The following is a 22,315-nucleotide window of genomic DNA, read 5'->3' on the forward strand; positions in this document are numbered from 1 at the left end:
TTATCTTAGAAAAGGCAGAAGACACCAAGCCAGAATGCAGAGGTAGGAAGTGGATGCTTTGGGCAGAGCCAGACCAGCACTCCCAGATCTCCCACCTTAAAGTAAAGAAACCAGAGCCAAATAGGGGTTTAACTTCTAAACATAAAACTTTTTATTACATTTCTAGCTATGTCCTTTTGCGTGATATATTTAGGACCAAGTAGTTAAGAGAAGTCCTAATTACACCCTCGGGCTGATTTTGTTTCCACCCCCCACCGGTAGAGTGACTCTCGTCCCCCTTCCCCATTCCAGCTTGAGGCACTTGGTGTCACGAATAAAGTGGCAGCTGGCTGGAAAGATAAGGCTCAAGTCTAAAATCCCCCAGCACAAACTGAGAGGGGAAGTCTCCTTTCGCTCAGGGTCCTCCCCAGGTTAGCATAAGGAAAGACACCGAAGTTTCCAGGGATACCACAGGAGGCTTTCATATCCCTCAGAGCAGGTGGAGGACGCCACAGCATTTCCCCTGCCCCCACCCTGGCCTCTCTTCACCCTTGTTGCTTCCTGGCCACACTTACATTCCTACGAACCACCCCATCTCCTGACGTTTGCTCCTCACTTTCTGCTCTGAGCAGCCTGGGCACAGGAAGCAAGAGGTCTCTCTGACCAGAGGTCTCAGAAGCACCCAGGGAGGCCCCAGGCAGCTCTGGAGAATGGGGACCAGACAGCTGCGAACGGGCCTGTCCTCTCCACCACCACCAGAAGCCGTGAGGAAGCCCAGGGTAGACGCTGCTCTGCATTGGCCCCTGTGCTTGACTTCGCTTCCTCTCCTCTTCCTCCCCGCTCCGAAGAAATAGTAGATATATGCCATCGAAAGAAGAGGGATTGCAGCAGGGGAGACCCGTGGGCACAGATGGGTCCTTCTGAGCTTAAAGGCACCAAGGGTTGTCAGAGGAGTACAGGATAATGGCCTAGGGGTCCAGGAGGCTGAGGACAAAGCTCTCTGGCTTTGTTGGGGGTTCAGGGAGGAAATAGCTCTAGCTACAGAGCCCAGAAGCTTATGGCAGAGGTGAGAGGGACACCTCATCACCTCGAAGTCACTTCTACCTCTCCTGTTCCTTTCTGGCTATAGAATAGGCTCTCCCCGTCCCTCCCTGCAACCCCAGCTGTTGAGGAGAGTTTGGTGCCATGTGGTGTTGGAGGAAGAAGGCACAGCTGCCTAGTCCCCTCTGGGTCTGCCAAAGGCAAGAGTTCCTCCAGCCTGCCAGGCACCTGCACCTCCACCGCCAGAGAGGCTACCCATCCCAGGACAGAAAAGAAATTGGGCGTGTTACTGGAGGGGAAGGAAAGGGATCTGAGGTCCAGACTCCGGTCACAGGGCCCAGCCCTCTAGGGAAGGGAGAGCCCACGGTGGGGCGGAATGCAGCGCTCCTTAATTGCGATCCCCGACCAGCTGCAGCACAAAGGTGAAAATGTAGATGATGTCCGTGTAGATCTGCAGAGCGCCAGTGATATAGTCCTCCGGGCTGATGGTGTGCTTCCGGTTCCCCAGGACCAGCTGCGTGTCATAAGCCAGGAACTGCAGGAATAGGGAAGGCATGCGTGAGGACCCAGGGGCTCAGTGGCCAGAGCTCCTTTCTAGTTCTTGTTTCATCAGCAGATCTGTCCTGGGTGCCTCCGTGCCATGCAGTGTGCTTAGGGACACATTAACAAACAGCACAGCACATGGTCTCCACCGTCGAGCGGTTCGCAGTCTAGAAAGGGAGAGACACACCCTCATCTGTAATAAGGCCTGCTGGGTGTGTTCCATAGCTGGCAGTGAACGAGAGGTGGCAGGAATGCCCAGAAAATCAGTCACCTCTTGACAGTGGAGAGAGAGAGAAGTGTAGCTGTGGCCCACTCCCTGCCCCCCAAGCAGCCTAAATGCATGCTCCATCTGTCTAGTTGCTCCCCTCCAGCCCCTCAGCTCCCCTCCAGAGAGGGAGCAGGGCCTTACTCACCAACGTGAAGCAAATGGCCCCCAGAGCAGCATAGACCATGTGGAGCCAGTAAATCTGGGGAGAGGAGACAGGGATGGTGTTAGAAATCTTGGCAAAGCACAGACCCAGGCAGTCCCTCAGAACCAGCTTCCTCTGGCATTCTGGCATCTGAGCAGGGAGACCCAGGAAGCTGGCTACATGAAGGAACTACTTCTGCCTTCCGGATCCTGGAAGAAATTAGGAGTAGTAATGTATTTGGGATGCCTGGCTGGCTTAGTCGGTGGAGCACACAACTCTTGATCTTGGAGTTGTGAGTTCGAGCCCCACATTGGGTGTAGAGATTACTTTAAAAAACAAAAGACAAAAAAAAAAACAAGAATAGTAACAAATTTGGACAGAGAAAACAGAGGCCATCCTTCAGTGGTCATATAAAACCAATCTCCAAAGTTAGGGTACAGAAGCATCCACTGTGCTTTTGGAAAAAAGCAGGTGGTTGCATTGTCGCTCCAGGAGGGACAGAGCCAGGCAGGCACTGGTTGAGGAGCCCTGTCACCTTTTCCCCAGTCCTAGTCCGCACTCAGTCATGGTTCCTGCAGCCAGCCTGGGAAGGAAGCCCCCAGCCACCCCCTCCCCAGGGCAGCCTGCTTAACAGCCCTCCAGCACTGTGCTCCCCTCCTCGCAGGTCCCTTCCATCCAGGCCCATCTTCTCAGTCCTGGGCACCTCTCCCATCTCCCTTCTAGATCCTAAGCTCAGCTGTCAGGCAGATATCACCCACTACTTCCTCCCATGGGAATTCTGCGATGCCGTCCAGGGCTTCAGGTTCTGTGGCTCCCAGGGCCTTCGAATCTCCAGACAGGGATTCCCCTAACCCAAAGGACGGTGCTCCAGTGTTGGTGCCTTTGCAAGCCAGTTGAGAGCTTCCAGAGGTCAGAGCTTGCCCAGAGACCTGGGTGGGACCTACTCCCAACACTTCATACAGAAAGTCTCCTCCGAGTGCTAGGTTTGCTGACCCCAGCTCTCCCAGGACACTCACATATTTGAAGGACAGCACAATGGCAGTGACAATCCCAGTCACCATCATCACAATGCCCAGGACACAGAAGAGGCCTGTGCACGAGGTGAAGTCCACCTGCCCGGAAGGGAGAAGGAGGCACCTGTCAGACCAGTGTCACAACCAGCAGCGCAGCCAGACTGCCCCGCCTCCCTGACCAGGGAATCCCAGTGCTGCCTCCTAGAAGGCATGGGAGTAACCATGACATTCGAAGGACAGATGCAAGGAACAGTTTTGTAGGTGCCAATAGGAGGGGAAGGGGATTAGGGTCTCTAAGGGAAATCCCTGGTGTAGAGGGTTCTGGGCCCTGGCAGGCCTGCTGAAGTGCCAAGCCTGGAGGGCCAGGTTTATATAAAGAAAGGGGGGTGGGGTGGCCAGGGAAGCGCCTCCTGCCCGCCACCCCCTCCCCGCCTCCACGCCTATACCCTCACCTTGGTCTGGAAGCAGAAGATGGTGACCGAAATGGACACCACAGCAGTGATGATCATTGCAATGATGACGGCTTTGGTTTCATACACACTGAGGGGAAGGAGGAGTTTGGGGAGGCCAGAGGCATAAGTCATGTAGGAATGACTTCAAAACTATCACTTCTAGAAGGCTCCTGCCCAGCATTCCCCCCCATACAGATGACTGCCAGCCCAGGGATGCCCCACTCCCCCATACTACACACTTCGCAGGAGTGTGCTGGTTTGTCCGAGTGTACCTGGAAATGGTGCCCGTCATGAAGCCCATGGCAAGAGTCTGAGGGGAGGTCAGAGACAAGAGTATAACACGTAAGAAAGGTGGGCCCCTGGAGGCACAGCCATGGCAGACTGCCAGAGCTGGGGGCACATGTGAATGAGCGGGAGAGAGGCAGCCGTGAGGAGACCAAGGGCGTGGGTCAGATTAGGGTGTGGGAGAGAGCCAGGGACATCTCCCACGATCGTGTCCCCAGCCCTTCCCTGGGACCCACCCTCCTTCCCTCACCCCTTCTTGACTTACAAAGATGGCCAGCAGGATGATGTTCCATGGGAAACGGCGTCTGAAGGGAAAGAGACCGTGATTAAGTGACTTGAGGCCAGCCAGGTATCAGAGGCTCCTTGAGCAGAAGGTAGTTTTTGGCTCAGGTGCTTGAAGAATGAGGCCTTGACTTGGGGGAGGGGAGGCTGGCATGGCCTTTGGTACGTGCTCAGGTGTTCTATGCAGGGACAACATGGCCGATGGGACAGACCTGGGCTGTGGAACCACAAAGACCCGGATCCATTTGCAGCTCTTACATTGCCTGCCTGCCTAACTGTGAGAAAGTTACTCAGCCTCTCTGAGCCTTGGGTTCTTCCTATCTGTTAAATGGTTTAAATGTTACATACCTTGCAGGTACCGTAAAAATAACAGCCACATAACTGAATCTATCCCACACAGGCAAGGGACTTTGCACACACCCGCACCTCAGCTGCGCCCATCACCATGCAGCTGCTACAGGGATCCCCTTTCTTCCCCAAACACTTGACCCCCCCACCGGTCCCCCACCATCCCTTCTCACTGTCTGTCTGGGACTCACCTGGGTCCCTGACAGCAGGCGAGGGTCAGATAGGTGGCCAGGAAGACAGCACTGGGAAGAAAGAGATGAGGAGGTAGTCTACCGGCCTGGTCCACCCCTCAGCCCCCTCCGGGCCCCTCCTGGCAGCACTCACCAGGCCAGCAGGCTGGGGGCTCAAGGCTGCTGGGGGCCCACGGAAGCATTTGGAATTCTGAGGGGAAGCTACCCAGGACAAGATTACCCCGCCAAGGACACTGAGAACCTCTGAGACAGTTTAGCCAGGAAGGAGGCTGAAGGAGACCGTGGCAGCTAGGCTAAGAGAACTCGGGGACCATTTGGCAGTCTGCATGTTGCCACCAGTCCCTCACCCCTGCTCTCAGGAGCTCCGTGGTGCTGTCACTCCCCACTTGGTCACTCCCACACACCCACACTTCCCAGTACAGCTGGCAGCTTGAAGGGCCCCTCTCAAAACATATTTTGATACCTGCCCTGAGAGAAGCTGGTCAGTGGTCCCCCCCTCATCTCCTTGCCCTCCTCCCCCAACACACATAGAGCAGAGAGGAGCAGAGACTCACTAGGACACATAGTAGACGAACAGGTTTCTCCTCACGAAATCACCAACTGGCTTCCTGTGAAGCAGGGGAGGGTGGGAGGGGAGAGGAGTCACACCAGGCTTGGTACAGCCCTGCCCAGGCCCTCCCAGCAGCCGCATGCAAACTCCCCTTGGGTGCATCTGAGCACAGGGCTCACCCCAACCCGCACTCCCCACGGGGGACCCAGTGAGACTGAGGCAGAGTCCTCAGACTCACACGAAGGTGAAGATAGCGATGATGGCCACGGTGACAAGCAGCTGGATGGAGATGATGGTGTAAACCTGGAACACAAGCCAGGGTGGGGGCAGCACGTGTCACCATCCCCCCCATTCCCCCAGGAAGCAGCCAGCCTCCCACCCAGGAGCCCAAACGACTGGCTCTGACGGGTGGGAAGGGGGCTCTTTCTTAATTTGGAAGGATCTCTTCTTACTTCATTTCCACTCGAGGGCCCTCCCTTGTTGCCACCTGTCCTGAAGGCCACCCCGGAGTGAGGAGTCTGGCTCAGAGGCTACCCACACCCTCAGGGCCGACCCCCACCTCCAGCTGCTCCTTGCCATCTCCCCACCGGTGCCATGGCTAGCCTCGCTTCCCTGCTTCCTCCCCCACCTCACTGCGCTAGCAGGGATGGCCTCCACGCTCAGACAGCGGTCCCTGTGCCTACTCCGTCCCTGTGGAGGAGCTGGGGGAGAGGAGGGGTATAAACAAGTATGATCATTCTGAATTCCAGTCTCATGGGAGAAAGAAGTTTGGGGAGAGAGGGACACTCTGGCAGAGCCTGCCTAGATTTTCCCAGATTGAATCTGTCCCCTGCCACAGGGTCAAGGAAGAGAGGAGTGAGAGGCAGGGAACATGGGTCAGAGGAGCTGGGGGCCCCCCTGAGGGCAGGGCAGAGCTAGAAAGAACTTGGAAGGAGGCAGCATATCTCCATAGGAATGAGTGCCCGGGGCTCACAGTGCCTGGCTACACACCCCGTCCCCACCCCATTCCCACAGCCCAAGGAGCCCGGAGACAGTGGCCTCCCAGCCCATGTCTTACCTTTCGGATGAAGGTGTGCCGAACTTTCCTGTCATCCCACTCTCCAGGCCCAAAGCTTTCACTCACTGCTCTCTCCTCCCCATCATAGCCCTGGCCTGGGCCTGCAGGGACAGATCATGTGTGACCAACTGGGGACTGGGACATAGGGCCTCAATCCCAAAGCCTGCATGACATTATATCAGGGTCTCCAGTGTCTCCAGCCAAAAGACAGGAGACAAAACTCAGGAACTCCTCACCCAAGCCAGGTCCTCTAGACACCCTCAAAGCGGCCCAGTGCTGGGCTGGGCACCATATGGAGCCGTGTGTCCCTGTCACGAGGGGCCTTAGGTGTGAGCCCATTCGTCAGTGCACATTCACTGAGGGCACGTGGGTGAGCGTGTCCAGCCCACAGCTGGGTGCTCTGGGGTATGAACACACATGGTCCCTGCCATCTAGGGGTCACGACCTAGTAAGGAAGCCAGGCAGGGGCAGGGCTTGGAGCATCAGCGAGAGGAGCTGGCAGCGTCAGGACAGGGGGTGTCAGGGATGAAAGGAGGAAAGGCAGGTAGAAACACAGAGCATATGTGTGGAGGGTGGAGAACAGAGTGAGGGCCGTGTTCTCCGTCCAGCAAACATGAGCACACAAGGATGCCAGGGGTCCTCGTGCCTAGGACAAGGCGTGACCGTGAATGTGACTTGTGCGCTCTAATATCCCCACCAGAACACGTATAAACACGTAAGGGCAGCTGACGGCTCGCCGTGCCCCAGCATTCCAGAGGCTGCAGGGCTCAAACATTCCTTCAATGCCTCCTTGGGAACTGCTCTCAAATTCTGCACAGGAGCCATTCACGAAAAGTCGCCGCATCTAAGCTCTCATTTCCGACCCAAGAGAGCATTTACCTGCCGTGACATTTACCAAACATCCGAATGACTCCTGGATGTTTGCAAAACTCAGACATTGTCTTAAGGGATGAGGACCTGCTGGCACTGAGGATATTAAAAAAAAGAAAAAAAAATGCTTCAGGTTCCAATTCCTAAGGGAGGAGTCTGGGGGCAGAGGTGGCAACTGTCTAGTTAGGACCCAGAAATGGCCTCCTAAGGTAGCCGCTCTGACGTACCTGCTTCATCCTGCCACTTTCTCATCTGATGCGTGAGTTCTGCTGTGTGACTATGGACCTAGGCTCCTTGCTGATTAAAGGGCCTATAGGCGGCCGGTGGGGCAGGAGGCTAGGCGCTGAGGGGGCGGATGGGGAGGAAACAAAGATGGGGAAACAGAAGGAACTAAAGAGGAGATGAAAAAAGGGATGAAACAGGAAGCTGAGAAGGAAGGAAAAGAGGTGGCTCGTGTGCGACAAGTGCTGCCTTGTCATCCCCCCACCCCGCCCCGCTCCCTTCAGGGACTCACCGTAGTGCATGGGCATCGGGTGGATGGGGGGCATAGGCTGCGGGTAGCCAGCAGGGTGACCGTAGCCAGGCTGCGGGTAGGCTGGGTAGGCAGGGTAGCCACCAGGCAGGACGGACGGCTGCCCATAGCCCCCCTGGGGCGGAGAGCCAGGGTACAGAGGGTTGCGGTCCTCATACGGAGGGGGGGCGCTGGGGTTGGACATGGCCACTCAAGGGCTGAGGGCAGAGCCCAGCTGCTGGCACCTGGAATGGAGATGAGAAGAGCAGTCAGGAGTGCCCAGACCCAGCTCACCGGGCCCTAGTCCGGGCTGCCCCCGTGGAGAGGGGACCCTCCTATTTTCTCTCTTAATCATGATCCCCATGTGTCATCCTCTGGCCACAGGCCGTCCTCCCTATCCCCACAGTGCTGCCCGCCCCACCAGCTCCACCCTTGCCTTCTGCCTTCATGCCAGCTTTCTGTCCACAGCCCTCCTTCCTGTGCAGTTTCATGCCCCAGGAAAGCAGAAGGGGGGATTTGTGCCAGAGCCCAGAGCAGTCACTGGGCACCAGTGGTGTGAGGGACGGGGGACTGGGGCCCAAGAACTCCCTGTGCTCATTTAAGAAAAGCTTCCAGCCACCAGGGAAGAAGCCTGATGGCCCAGCCAAGCCTCTGGGTGAGTCACACGGCCAGCTGGGACCCATGGCAGGGGTCAGCCCAGCCCCCAGGGCAGCTGGCAGGAACATCAGGCCTGAAAGGCAGAGCTGGGGAGGAGCCAAGGCTCAAAGTGGAGGGGGAGGGGGGCGGAGGACAACAAGCTAGCCCCAGGGCCAGCTGAGCCACCAGACCCGAGCCGGAGGGCAGCAGGCCCATGGCCAGTGGCTGAGTCAGGGGACGCCGGAGAGGCCTGGGCGAGTGGGTGCCCTGGGCTGGCCACCAGGGCTGGGAAGCTGCACAAAAGGGCAGGCCAGAGACAGGACTTTCTGGTTCCTTCAGATAATAGCTGAGGCACATCCTATCTGCTGCTGTGCGGGGAGTAGACAGTGTGCACAGGCCCCGAACCTTCCCTGAGGGACAGACACATGTTTTGAGCCCCAGGGCCTCTGGTATCCCCATGTTCCCCAGGAGGGGCCGTGGCTAGAGGGGAGGAGAGAGTGCTGAGGGGTTTGCCACCAGACCTAGCCTGTACCTTCTCTGCAGCAGGAAGACCCCCACAGCCAGGGGAAGGCTGAGGAACAAGGAGGAGGGACCCCCCAAAACAGCTCAAAGAGACCTCCAGGTTGTATGGCCCTAAACGCTCAATTCAGATAAGAGAATCAAGGCACAGAACAGTGAAGGGACCCATGACTCCCCAGGGTCACAGAACTTGCAGGTGAAGGCACAGCTAGAATTGAGGCCTTCAGGGTCCTGGGTATGCCCGCTCTGTGTTATGCTGTGTTCTTGTCCTCCAGGCCTGGTGTTCCCCTCTGAGGTGGCAAAGATGGGGGCTGCAGAAAAGCTAAGGAGGAGGTCCCAGAAAGGCCCTATGTCCTTGGTAAGGATGAGCCTTGACAGTGCCACAACCTCCTCCCACAGCATCTCCCAAGGGGCAGACCTTTAGGATCCCACAGGGAGGAAGCACCCCCAGATCCAGGCAGGCAGACATCCTCAGGACCTCTGCTGGAAGGAAGAGAGAACCGGCTTCTCTTTTTAGGGTACTCCGCAGTCCAGGGATCAGATAAGGGACTGTCTTATCACTTCTCTCTTAGGAGAAGTGGGATAGTTCAGGGAGGAAGGTGGTAGGGAGGGCCAGGGAGGAGGGATCGAGTAACAGGCCAGGTCTCTAAATGGGTTACTTTGAGAAAAGCTGTTCTCCATCCTCCCAGAGTAGACAGACCAGCACAACAAGAATGTGTCAGGTCAGAAATAAGAAAGACCTTTCTAGCAGTGAGGGTATGACCCAGAGACCCAAGGCTTCCACAGCAGGCTTGTGGCGAAGGTCTACACAGTGGAGAGTGATGTGAGGAGATAAGGAAAAAAAGGGAACAGGAGAAGACCAAACACTGAGTGTTGAGAGTTTTGGATACAGAGATACTAACTGCTGTGGGAATGTTCTGGACTCATGTAAGGGTAGGGAAATTAGCATAGATAGTTATAATATGTAAATTGTAATAGGTAATATGTAAATTTTCATAGATTTTTAAAAAGGAAGAAACACAAACTGGCTCTCCTCCCCTGAGGCAAGAGGCTCCTCCTCCCTACACCCCCCTGCCCACCCCTCTCCAGGAGCCCCCTTCTAACTCCACCAAGAGAATGGCTTCCTGTTCGTAGGAAGAGGTACGAACAGGCCATCTTTGGAGCAGGGCTATCTGTCATTATTATGGCCATCTCAGCCCCGGGCCCACCCATCTGGCCAGTGGCACACAGGTGAACAGGCTGAACATGACCCAAGAGACACTGGCAGGGAAGGCCCCGTGGCTGGAAGCCCCAGCTGGGCCACCACACAGTGATGTCGCCATGACCTGGCCCTGTCAGCTGCTCAGGGTGCACCTCTGTAAAATGAGGTGTCCTAGGCCAGATGATCTGTGAGCTCATCTCCAGCTCGAGCAGACTGTGAATTATCTGAGGCACCCAGCTACATGGGGCTTGCCCTTTGCCCAGCCAGCAGCTGGCCCTCCCTCCTTCCTCTAAGCCAAGCCGGGCCAACAGGTCCCTTCCCAGACCATAGGGGCTGCGGCCCCAGAGTGCAGTGTGAATCACCGAGAGGAAGGTCAGCCTTGGTTGGGCCACCAGGACTCCAGGGGCCGGCTCCAGCTCAGAAGGCTACTGACTCACAAGGACTCTCTCTGCACTCCCCCACCCCTCCCTCTCACTCTTCTGGTTTCAGAGGAATTCACCAATAGACCTGCCTGCTGGGGACATAGCAGGTCACAGTCCAGTTCTCCAAGGGCTCAGCCACCAGCCCATGCTTACTGGACACTGGCACTGGACCACTTCACCTCACTATGCCTCAGTTTCTCCACCTGGAAAATGGGTTTAACACTAAACTAGTACTCTCCACGGAATTGTAAAAATATGCATAAAGCACTTAGAAGGGTACCTGACCCCTGATGAAAACAGTAAATGGTGGCTGGTTTTAGTTACTATTTTATTAATCCTTACAGTAGTCCAGCAAGGTGGATAATGTTATCCCTATTTACAAATGAAGAAAGAATTAAGTCTCTGGCCCAAGGTTACTTAGCTAGGGTGTGATGAAGTCCACTTCTGAGCTCCAAGACAGACTCCAAAGCCCGTGCTCTAATCCCACATTTGGACAACCTGTCTATCTAAGCCTCAAGCCCATGGACTCTCTAACAGCAACAGAAGGCTTACATAGCAAGTAGACACCGAGCTATTCAGCCCCCTCTATAATCCCCCCCAACCCCAGTACCCAAACAACTGCCAGGAGGTGAAAGGGGTGGTCAGAGAGAGAGATTCTTAACTGCCGGAGCTGAAAGCAGACCCACTCATCTGAGGCGAGCCAACCCCCTTCCTTTACCAACAGGACAGGAAGGTACAGTGACCTATCCGTGGTCACGGAGCTGGGCCTGGGGCTGGGACTATATCCGGGCTCTCTGAGATAGAGTCGTGTTCAGGCGAGTCAAGGGAGTGGCTTAGGTCAGCCTCACTCACCTCCGAGCAGCGCCAGGTGGGGCCCAGCTGACTGCTGCCCAGACTACAGGAGGGCCCTGGCCACCTGCATGTCACTGAGGCCTCCGCTAAGTACGATGTTTGGGGCTGGCCTCTGCCTAGGCAGTAGGGGAAGTGGTCAGTGTTTACTTTCAGAGCTATGACTAAGGGTAGGAGCTGGAGAACGTGGAGTAGAAAGGGAATGAGGGGAAAGAGGAGGGAGACAATCCAGAGACCAGGAATCGGGTCATTCGGGTTTGCCAGGAGCTAGTGGAGGAGCTCCCAGTCTCCAGGGACTAAAAGGGACTTTTAAGGCTCCCCACTGGAAGCCTGAATTTTCCTAAAACACAGTAGGCATTCAGCTTCTCCTGAACACACTCCAGTAACAGGGAGCAAGGCCGTTTCCTTGCAGGCAGCCCGAATCATTAGAACATTCTTCCTCACCATGCCTGCTATCAGCCATTCTAACTCTGCCCCATCCCTGTCCTGTTACAGATCCAAGTTGGCTCCTCCATCCTCATGACCCCAATCCCCCCATCAGGAAGGTGCCAGAAGCTCTCCTTTCTCCTCCAGACCCAGCCATCCCAGCAGAAGTGGGTGGGCTCAGACCCAGGACTTGCTGGCTGTCGAGGTTTTCAGATAAAGCCTTGTGGGGGGTGAGGGGAAGCATCTTCTTCCCCTGGAGCCATCTCAGTGTGGCCACCATACCCCAGCCAGCTGAGGCCCAGGCTCAGTCTCCCCTGGGGGGCCCTGAAGGGTTAAGACTCTGGAATCTGCACAGAAGGGTTGCAGCAGGAGGGTGTGTGCGTGAGTGAGTGTGTGTGTGTGTGTGTGTGTGTGTGTGTGTGTGTGTCGGAGGGAGGGGCGGAAAGGAGCGGCTGACTGGTCCAGGCAGCCTGCCCTCCTCTCTGCCAGGAACGGATGCCCAGAGCCAGAATGGAAAGAATAGCTCAGACTGTGCATCTCAGGAAGCCCCGCCCAGCAGGCGCAGGGGCACGGCCCCTGGTCTCTCAGGATAGTCTCCTTCCCACCCTTTTCCTTTACCTACCCCCAACTCCCCCAGCTGTCGCCCACCCCCAAGAACCGGCCCTCCACTCTGCTCCCGTCCCCGCCCCCGCACAGAGCCACCAGGGCACAGGCGTAAAAAGATACACCCAGGAGTGTCTGGGCAGGTCACCAGGCCTGCCGCACACGCACCAAGAGGCCCAGGATCAACTTCTCCTGTCTGCCTGGCTTCTGGGAATAACAGGATGACTCTGAGGGGATCCAAAGCCTGGCTTGCAAGAGCTGGAGTGGCCTTTAGAAATCATCCGGTTGTCTGACAGACAAGGAAACCCCAATACCGAGGAAGTTCCTGCCCAGCCCACAAAAAAGCCCTCTCAGTCATGGGTTCAGAACTTCCATTCCCAGCCCTGACCACTGTCTGAGAACCCAGTAACAGACGCAAGCACACACACAGCTGAGGCGGAGCCAGGGCAAGTCACCCTTTCCCCCCCACTGCTCCCCCCATCCTCTGTGTCCCCTGCTCAGAAATAGATAAGACGGCCAACCCACGACTGCCCTCCGGGCCCCGGTCTCGAGCCCAGGGCGGCCTGTCTCCCATCGAGGCTGAGAGGGGTGGGGTGGGGAAGACGTCTGGGAGAGCAGGGGAGGACCCAGGCCCCACAGCTCCGTCACCCTTCCCTGGGGGGTAGAAGTGTGTCACCAGTGCCGATAAGCTCAGTGATCCCAGCCGGCACTGGTCACTGGTCCTAAGGGCCTGGAAATGCAGATAAGGAAGGAGGATTCAGAAACGCAGCCCTTAGCCACCTCCTCCGCCTTCCGTCTCCTCCTTCCCGTAGGACTTCAGCTCAGGAGGGAGGCGAGGCCGATGTAATTAGCAACCCACAGTGGAGAAGGGGGACTGACTAACCCTTCCCTGCGGTGGGCAGGGCGGGCAGGAAGGAAGAGAGTTGCTTACAGCGGTGAGTACTGGGTACCCTGTTCCTGGCAACTAAGGCAGGTCTGACAACAGCCCTTTGAGGTGCATATTCTCATCCCCACCCTCCAGAGGAGAAAACTGAAATGAACAGATCTAGGGGCCCACAGCAGGCAGATAGCAGAGATGTGTTTGAACCCTGATTGGATGTATGATTTTAGAGTCCAAGACCTTTGCTTTTACCCCTGCTTGGAACACAAGCCCCCGAGGCACCCCCAGCAGCTGCCTGCATGCACAGAGCAGCGCCTGGGGCAGGCTGACGCAGTGAAGACCTTGTCCTTGTAGAGAGTCCCTCCGCGCCAGAGCTCTGGGTGAGAAGGCAGGGAGCGGAGTTCTTGTCCTGCTCCTAACTCCGCTGTGAGTCAGGGTGGGCCACTCCACATCCTGGACTCTCTTTTCCCCACCATAAAACAAAAGATCTGAACCAAAAGATCAAGTCTATTCCAACTCCAGCAGCCTCTGCTTCTGGAAGAAGGGCCTAACGGAGCACAGCCGGTTTCAGGGTAGAATGACCTGCTTTCTGGGCTTATTCCCCACGTAGAACATCTACAGAGGCAGAGACACATGGCATGCTCAGGAGATGGGAGTGACCCTGACACCCTCTCCTCCCAAACTTTCCCCATACTGCCCTCTGGAACCCACAGCCAGCACTTCCTGGGCGCTTACTTGCCCCAGAGCCTGCAGAGAAACAATGTAACAGTGTGGACAAGAAAGTATCAGGCAGGAGGGAGGTCAGGAGACCTGGGCTCCAGTTCTAACCCTGCCACCAGGCAAATGACCTCCCTTGGCCTCCTTTTCCCCCACACCAGCCCCCATGGGGAAGCAGGGGAGGACTAGTTACCCAGAACCATGGAGTTGAGAGCTAAACTCAGCCAGCCAGGCATTTCCCGGACTGCTCTAAAGAACGCCACCCCGGGAGATGTTAATGGAGGAGCTCTGAAACAGAGAAGTCTGAAAAACAATCCAGAGCCCTTTCAGAAATTCCCAAGGCACAATGGCATAGTGAGCCTCTGAGCAGTCCTGCAGTGAGCAAAAACGGTTCAACTTTGTTTCACCCAGTTTCTCTCCAAACTTCCTTAAGCCTGAAACATTTTTATCAGGGCACACCTTATTTATATCCTGTGGGATACTGACCAGTCCACCTTTGTTTTACAGATAGACCCAACCCTGAGAATGATTCATGTCCTAACTCCTCGTATCTTAAAACCCCTGTCCTGCCCTCAGAGCAGCCACGTGAAATACAAGCATGCCCCCTCACTCTGAATCAGCTCGATCCTCGGCGAGTGTCCTGCCTCTCCTCTCCACTGCCCACCCCCAAGACAGCTGCTCTTATCATCTCCATGGTGGAATTTACTGCAAAGGCCTGGGGGACATCTTCAACTAGCACAGAACGAGGAGACTGGCATCCCCTAACATCACCTTTATGTAAGAGGAAAAAATACAAACCATTAAAAACAAGCACTCATTCTTAGCTTCCTCCCTGACGCGTGCATTGAGTGCTCTCAGTAGCTGGCACTGTGGCCTGCGGACTTCTGAATATCTCTGCTTCCAAACAAGACCCAGGTTTTGGTCTAGAATCCCAGACTCTTAGGGTTAGAGGATCCGGTCAAGGCCATTCCCTCCATGGCATTCCCAACAGAATACTCAAGAAAGCCCACATCGATGTTCACCATATTGTTAGCAGAGGCCTTCTTCCCAGAGAGCTGTCTGAGCGTCCACACTCTGGCCCTCCCACTTCAGCCCTCCGAAGACAGGAGTGCCTTCTCTGGGGCTTCTGCTCTTTCTGAAGGACCCAGAGTGAGAAGTTTGCGGGGGTGAAGTGCTCTGAGGTGGACAGCTTCCAGCTGAGGCCCTCGTTCCCGTGGGAGGAGCCTGAGCTGAGGTGGTTATTACCCCAGCTCATGACATGAAGCCCTCCCCACACTTATGCAGTAACCCATCATTACCTCTCTGACATGCCCATTTTTACAGGTGAGGCCCTGAGGTCATGGCACCAGAAGACAGAGGAAGTCAGTGCCCTTGACACTGTGTGGTCCCACCACTTCTTTCGAAGTTACAAACTGGGTCTCTGTTCGGTCCCCTGCCTCGAGAGACAGGGACAAGCAGGCAGGTGAAGAGAAAGTATGGCTGCCCCTTTGCCCCAGACAAAGCAGCCCCAGGCAGCACCCGGCACCCCCTGCCACCACTGGCCAGGCCAAAGGCGCCAGCTTTGAAACCAAAGCTCACCAGATGAATATTTCAGAGCCCCAGAGAACTGGACACCCGAGGGACCTGCCATGACATCAGGCTCTGACCCTAGTTCCCAGGCCTCCCACCACTTATCCCATGTCCTAAGTTGGGGTGGTATCCACCCCCTGGATACCACACCCAGGCCACAGTGGGGTGAGAGGGGATGGACACCCCCAGAGGACAAGAGCTGATGTAGGACCCCCTGGAACAGGCCCAAACTTCCCAGCAGCCTTTCCCTGCTCGCCCTCCCACTGTCCCCTGGCTCCTTCCCCGGCTCCACTTGTTTTCCCCTTTCCCAGGTTCCTGGCGGGTTTTTATGCTGACCCAGAGAGGGCACGAGGAGGACAGTACTTCCTTGTTGCTTTCTCAACCCGGCCTGGGGACAGCGGCTGGAAGCAGGCGGGCTGAGGCAAAGTCATAGTGACAGGGGGTGGCCACTTCCCCCATGCCAAGCATGGTGGGCCGCCGGCTACTTCCACCCCAAAGCCAGGCCACTCCCCCCCCATTCACATACTCATCACCTGTCTACGCCTAGGCTGGCACCAGCCTCCCGGCCGCTCCCCTCCCCCTCCCCCTCCCACCGGCCCAGGGCCCTGACAGCCCCCCTCCCGCGCACAGCTGGCCACTCTGGGGGCTCGTACGGTGGACACGCCCTGCGACACACGCGCCAGAAGGAGAGGGACGTGACACCCTCAGACCCTGGCCTGCTCGCCGGTGCCCACAACCCACTGCTCGGCTCCCAACGCTAAACAGGCGCCACTCGGCCGCCCGGACACCGGGAGAAAGCGAAACTCCAAGGGCGAGGGCCACAGCTTCGCATCTGGTGCCGCCTCCCCGGGCCGAGCACTCGGAGAAAGTTCGGGGCGCTGCCCCAGCCCTGGCCCCGTCCCCGTCCCTGCCGGCCCCGGCCCCCCGACTTGCCTGGCCGCTCCGACGGTGCGCTCCCGGCCTCCCTTCCAGGCGCAGCGAGTCCCGCACGGAGCGCACGGGCCGGGCCTGAGCAGGGCGGGCCTGGGCTGGGCTGGGGCTCCGCGCCCCGCCCCGCCGCGCCGGCCCCCCGTGGGGCGGGGCCTCGGGACGCCGCCAGGGGGCGCTGGGGGCCGCCCGGGGTCCCACCCGCGTCCGCCCGCTCCGCGAGCGCCTCCCGAGACCCCGACGACCATCTAGGGTCCTCGGGTATAAAGACAATGCGTGATCACTGATGGAAACTTAGAAAACACAAGCATACAGGAGGAAAATCTGTTCCCTCCACGCCTCCCGACTTCCTGCGGAAAGCGCCTGCGCTTGTGCTTCTCTGCCTTACATGTCCATGTGTTTTCCTTCTCTTTCTAGACTGGGGCGTATTATGTGATGTTTTATCTATTGCTTCTATTTTACTTAACATTTATCTTGAACATTTTTCTTGTCACTAAATAATTCTTCAAAAGCGTAATTTTAGTGCTGCAAAGTATTCTATCACATAGCTATGCTGATTTATTGAATCAATTTCCTACTGGAAGATACTTAAATTGTTTCCTATTTCTCATTATGAGACATAAATCCATGGTGAACATCCTTGACAACTCTCTTCTTTTAAACCAAACGCACTTCTCAGGTTTAAAACTTCAGATGTCCAAACGTAAAGACGGCCCTTGGAATCTCTCTGTCCCTGGGGACTAGGACATTTCCTGCTTGAAGTTACTTCAACCAGGAAAGCAGGTGTTCTAGACTCAGAAATCCTGACCTGGGATGTAGGTTACTAGTATTCATGGGCCTGTCATCTCAGCCCTCCCAGCCACTAATGCAAGGATACCTACCCTCCTAGTGCCATTTTACAGACCAGGAAATGGGTTCTGGGAATTTTTGAAACATTGCCCGAGTTTGTATAGTTGCAAAGTCCATGTTTTTTCCATTACGTCAAAGCTGCCAGTCAAGGAACAGCTTTATTTCAGGTGCTTATCTAGCGCTAACAGCTACAAATCCACACTACTACTGGATGTCTTTTCACAGACTCTAGGGCGCTAACTTCTTGAATGGCAGCAGGAGGCCTGTAGACTTGACAAAATACAACTAGAAATAAGTGCGGGCAGACCACCAGGACAACCTGAACCCCTCCCGATTCCAGACCCATCATCGAACACTTTTCTTTACATGATTCTCTCTGCTGGCTAGTCTAGCTTTGTCACAGAGCAAGACTTAGGAAGGAGGGGCCCATGGACTTACCTGGAAAGTCGTAAGTGAAAGCAGTGTGCCTGCTAGTAAGCATAGTGAGCAAAATTACCACTCATATTGTATATTTCAAACTAAGTAAAATCAAGATTTTTTTTAATTGCCCCCCCCCCGTTTGTATGTTTATTCATATAGATATAACTTAAGTAGAAGTTACTTAGGGGGACTGGTGGACATTTTGGCAGGCTAACCCTCCCCTCCCCCAGCCACCCCAGCTCTGAAGATGCATGCAGTTCTTCTTAGAAGCCACAGACCTCCTTTTAGGAAGTCCCCTCCCAAAGTGTGAGCTTACCAGCAAGAGCTCACAGGAGCAAGTGCCCTGATAGCAGAATAGAGTCCTGCGTGAAATGTAAAGCCCCAAAGATTCTGGCCAGATCTCCGGGCACCTCTTCATGTCCTCTATGCTTGGGCCTCTTCTCCAGAAAGCACCCTCCACTCTCTGGAACTGTCAAAACAGTCTCCAAGGAGATTTGTTTTCCAGCCAGCAATCACATCCGCCTCATGGCAAAGTGGAATGTGGAGACACACAGTGACAAGCTCCACACGAGCCTCGCTGCATGCTTTCTCCTGAGCCCATTTTCTGATCATGGACTCAAGATTATAATCCTAAAAGAATCCGAAACGAAGCACCTGGCCTAGGGCACACCGCGGGCATTCAGTAAATGATGTCTCCTTCTCTTGACCCCCTTTTATCCCTGGATAAAAGGAATAAAGGCCTTATTTATAAGACTCTTAGCAGATTACTAACCAAGCCCCTGCTGTCTGTCAAGGAGACAGGAATTTCTGGTCCTGGAGATGACAAACCTGAAGGACGCAGCCCAGCCCCTGTCCTCGAGAAACAGTCTAGGGGAGATGGTAAAAGACCACATCATTTTAATTTTGACAGTTTGGCAGGTGTTGGGATGAAGAGGGATTCACTTGGGAGCAGCATCTTAAGAAGGGGTTTAGGCAATCTAGGATTGAGCAGGTGGAGTGGGGTGGGAGTGCTAAGAAATTGGGCTGGGGGGCGCCTGAACGGCTCAGTCGGCTAAGCATTGGACTCTTATTCTCAGCTCAGCTCTTGATCTCAGGGTCTTGAGTTCAAGCCCCATGTTGGGCTCCATGCTGGGTGTGGAGCCTACTTAAAAAAAAGGGGGGGGGCTGAGCAAGAAGACAGGGGGTCAGAATTGAGATTTCACCTCCAGGGCAACGGGAGGCATGGGACTGTCAACAGCCATCTAGAGGGAAGTCGGGAAGGGCGTGGGAGGCTTGGTGGTGACCTCAGAGTAGAATTGCCAAGCTTCAGCAAATAAAGATGCAGGAGGACCAGTTATATTTGAACTTCAGACCAACAACAAATAATTTTTTACATAATTATGTGTCATTGCCCCAAGTTATATTTGGGAACACTTACACTAAAAAGCATGCATTGCTTCTCTGAAGTTCAAATTTAACTGGGCGTCTTGTGTTCTTCTGGCAACCCTGCCCTGGGAGGAAAGTCAAATCAAGTTCAGTCAAATCAGAGGCAGCAGGAGGCAGAGTAGAAGGAATGAAAGGAATCAGGCTGATGTTTGTTTTAGGGATAGGGCAGCGAAAGCTTAGTGATCGGAGAGGGGAGGTTGCCAGGAGTGGGCCCCCGGAGTGGTTTCCCTGGAGCCCTGGTGGAACCAGAAGGGAGTGGGCCGGGAACACTCAGCTTTTTCCGAAGCCAGCCCCAGGGCTCTGATAATCTGCCCTACAGATCCCTCCCGCCACGTGCCTGATCTCTTAGAGTTTATGCGTGACTCCACCCAAGAAAGGTCTTTTCATTTATCACTCACTTTCTCCAAAAAGCTCCCTTTTGTTTTTCGGAGGTAAATATGGGGGTCAATATGCTGCCTTCTCGCCGATGGAGGGCAAGGTCAAAGTCTCATTCATCCCTAGCCTCAGCCCTGCCGCATCATCTGTTGAATTAAAGGGACTCTTGATGTGCCCAGTTGGGGTGGGGGAGGGCATTAGAGCTCTTTCTCCTGAAAATTGGTCTGGTTATCTATAAACAGTAGTCAGCACTTTCATAAAGAAATTGGGAGTAGAAAAAATAGTGGATTCGAATGCCCCAGGAACAAGAGTTTTGTCCTAGCTTTGCCCCTGAACGGCTGTGAGGCCTGGGGCCCATGTCTTTACTTATAAATGAGTCTAATCGTACTGTTCTTTCCTTCCTCCTACACTTTGGAAGCCTCAGATGAAGTCATCTACGTGAAAAGCACTGAAAAAGGCACGCACATGGGGCTGTTGTTAGTGATCTTGCCAGCGAAGCAGAACTGGAAACAGGTTAGGTGAGAGAGCTCACCCTTCCCTGGATGTGTCACTTTGTGACAGAGGCGTGGCAGCCACCGTGCCGCGGCCAGGGTACAGGGCAGTGCTTTCCAGTCATCCCTGACCATTAGAATCACCCGAAGGGCTTGTGAAAAATGTGTCGATTTCTAGAGTCAGAAATGTGAATCAGAATCTTCAGGGGATGGGGCGCCTGGGTGGCTCAGTCGGTTAAGCATCTGCCTTAGGCTCAGGTCGTGATCTCAGGGTCCCAGGATTGAGCCCCACATTGGGCTCCCTGCTCCGCGGGGAGTCTGCTTCTCCCTCTCCCTCTGCTCGTGCTCTCTCTCTCACTTGCTCACTCTCTCCCTCTCAAATAAATAAATAAAGTCTTTAAAAAAAAAAAAAAAGAATCTTCAGGGGATGCTGAAAGAAATGCCCCCTGGTGAATCCGATTCTCAGCCAGCTTTGGCACTAGACAGACCTGGGCTCTGTTCAAATCGCGTTAGTGGCTGTGTGACATTGAGCATATTACTTAACTTCTCGGAGCCTTGTATCCTTCTCTGTAAAAAGGGAGGTAATAATACAGGGTGTAAGGTTTAAAAATAGCTTTCAAGTGCTTGGGGCCTAGCAAAAATTGTCAGTTGTTATGGTTGCCGACGAGAGAGAAACCCAGTGACTCAGTGATGAGCGCACACTTGTTTGGCCAGCAGCGTGATTGCATTGGAAGACGAAACAGAACCAGAATAGATGAAGCTGCAGTAGCTAAGGGGGCCCTCTCGCCCTGCCCACTGCCGCCCGTGGACCTTGGCCTCCTCGGTCACCCTGACCTGCCGGAGGGATTCCCAGCTTCTGCAGACCTCTCCCACGCAGGAAGGCCTTCCTCGTATTTTACCTGCGTTGGCCTAAACAGCTCCACGCTCCACAAAGCCAACAGCCATTTCCTCTTCTCTTATTCCCGGCCCAAGATAATAGCTGCCCTAGGACCTCTCATTGCCAGTAACTGCGCCCCTCCATAAGGTCAATGTCAAGCGCCCACGCTCAGAGCACCATCTGTCTCCCCAGCTCAACAAGCCCAGCTGCAACAACTCTGTGACCACACCAGTACTGAGCTTCTGCGTCAATGCCCCCGCTCCCCCAGGGGGAATCCCTGCACCCCCTTGCCCCCCTGCCTGGTGGAGCTCAGCATGCTGCCCGCACACAGCTGAAAGGGAGAAGGAACACAGGCAAGGTGCTGACAGATGTCACTGAGTTCATCAAGACTTAGGTTTTTCTCGGCATTCAGCTCGACCTTCCCGCCCCAGATAATGACTCCACACTTCCGTCAATCTCTTCAAAGCTCCAGCTCCTTCTCCACAGCCTCACTCTCAGTCTTGGCCTTGCTTCCCGTGTCACTGAGCAAACAAAAGCTGTCGGAGAACCACCGCCTGGATCTCCGCTGAGCTCTCTCACACGGCAGTGTGCAAACCAATGATGTGGGGATCTTGTCTGAAGGTAGATTCTGCTTCTCGGGGAGGGACCTGAGAATCCGCACTTCTAATGAGCTCCAGGTGACGCTGCTGCCCGGTGTCCCACTCTCTTCCAGGTGAGGTCCTGAGCTTCTCAAGCTTAATTTGACCAACGCTTAATTCCTAATCCCTGTCCCCATCCACACCCAGTCTGAGGATTCTAGCATCTTCCGTCATCTCCATCAAGGGTGCAAGATGCACAGAAGGGGCTGAAAGGAGGGACATCAGAAGGAACTCCAGCCTTGCGAGTGTTGTCCGATAGAAATATGATTTAAGCAGCATAAGTAATTTAAAAATTTCCAGCAAGCCCATTTAAAAAGTAAAAATAGGGGTGTCTGGGCGGCTCAGTCGGGTAAGCGTCTGCCTTCAGCTCAGGTCATGATCCTGGAGTCCCGGGATCAAGGGTTGCATCAGGCTTCCTGCTTGGCAGCGGGGAGTCTGCTTCTCCCTCTGCCCCTCACCCCACTCGTGTCCTCTCTCTCCCGCTATCAAATAAATAAACAAAATATTTAAAAAATAATAAAATACATAAAAGGTAAAACTAAACAGGTGCAATTAATTTTAATAATTTATTTATTTAACCCAACATTTGTCTAAAAGCATCATTTCAACGTTTAACCAAGTATAAAAAATTCTTGACAGGATTTTTCTTCATGCTAGGACTTTGAAACCTGGTGCGTAGTTTACACTTACAGCACATCTCAATTTGGATGTTAAATTTTCATCAGAAACACTGACTGTTTATCTAGATTTTATTTAAAAAATGTACAGTTGAAAAGGTAGATTCACATACCCAGGTTGTTCCAAACATATTTGAATAACTGAAATCAGTGTTGATTTTTATATTTAACTTTAAATGAATTGAAATAAGATAAAAATTAAAATTCAGTTTCTCAGTTGCACTAGCTACCCGCATGGGGCTGGCTGGTGGCTACCATATTGGACAGCAGTTAATGCTGGTC

The 22,315-nt window shown here is 54.5% G+C and overlaps 1 protein-coding gene across 1 annotated transcript; it reads right to left on the bottom strand.

Moving 5' to 3' along the window:
• Positions 1–127: 127 nt before the first annotated feature.
• On the bottom strand, positions 128–16,412 carry TMBIM1 (transmembrane BAX inhibitor motif containing 1). The gene is made up of 12 exons (XM_026491959.4): positions 16,288–16,412; positions 7,536–7,777; positions 6,152–6,252; positions 5,333–5,397; positions 5,099–5,152; positions 4,545–4,595; positions 3,989–4,028; positions 3,711–3,748; positions 3,439–3,526; positions 2,990–3,085; positions 1,977–2,030; positions 128–1,555 (listed from the first exon to the last, which is right to left on the bottom strand). The coding sequence occupies exons 2-12, from the start codon at positions 7,735–7,737 to the stop codon at positions 1,409–1,411; spliced, it is 936 nt and encodes a 311-aa protein (XP_026347744.1). The 5' UTR covers positions 7,738–7,777; positions 16,288–16,412; the 3' UTR covers positions 128–1,408.
• Positions 16,413–22,315: the final 5,903 nt, after the last annotated feature.

The sequence above is a fragment of the Ursus arctos genome, unplaced genomic scaffold (genome assembly GCF_023065955.2).
Source record: "Ursus arctos isolate Adak ecotype North America unplaced genomic scaffold, UrsArc2.0 scaffold_1, whole genome shotgun sequence".
Lineage (NCBI taxonomy): Eukaryota > Metazoa > Chordata > Mammalia > Carnivora > Ursidae > Ursus > Ursus arctos.

What these genes read in the sequence shown, in the direction of transcription:
- TMBIM1 (XM_026491959.4), bottom strand. Translation starts at nt 7,737, where the DNA reads ATGTCCAACCCCAGCGCCCCCCCTCCGTATGAGGACCGCAACCCTCTG. An exon ending in GCCTGCTGTCAGGGACCCAG is followed by an intron (nt 4,029 to 4,544) that starts GTGAGTCCCAGA and finishes CTTTCCCTTCAG; the next exon opens with ACGCCGTTTCCCATGGAACA. An exon ending in TTGTGCTGTCCTTCAAATAT is followed by an intron (nt 2,031 to 2,989) that starts GTGAGTGTCCTG and finishes TCCTCTCCCCAG; the next exon opens with ATTTACTGGCTCCACATGGT.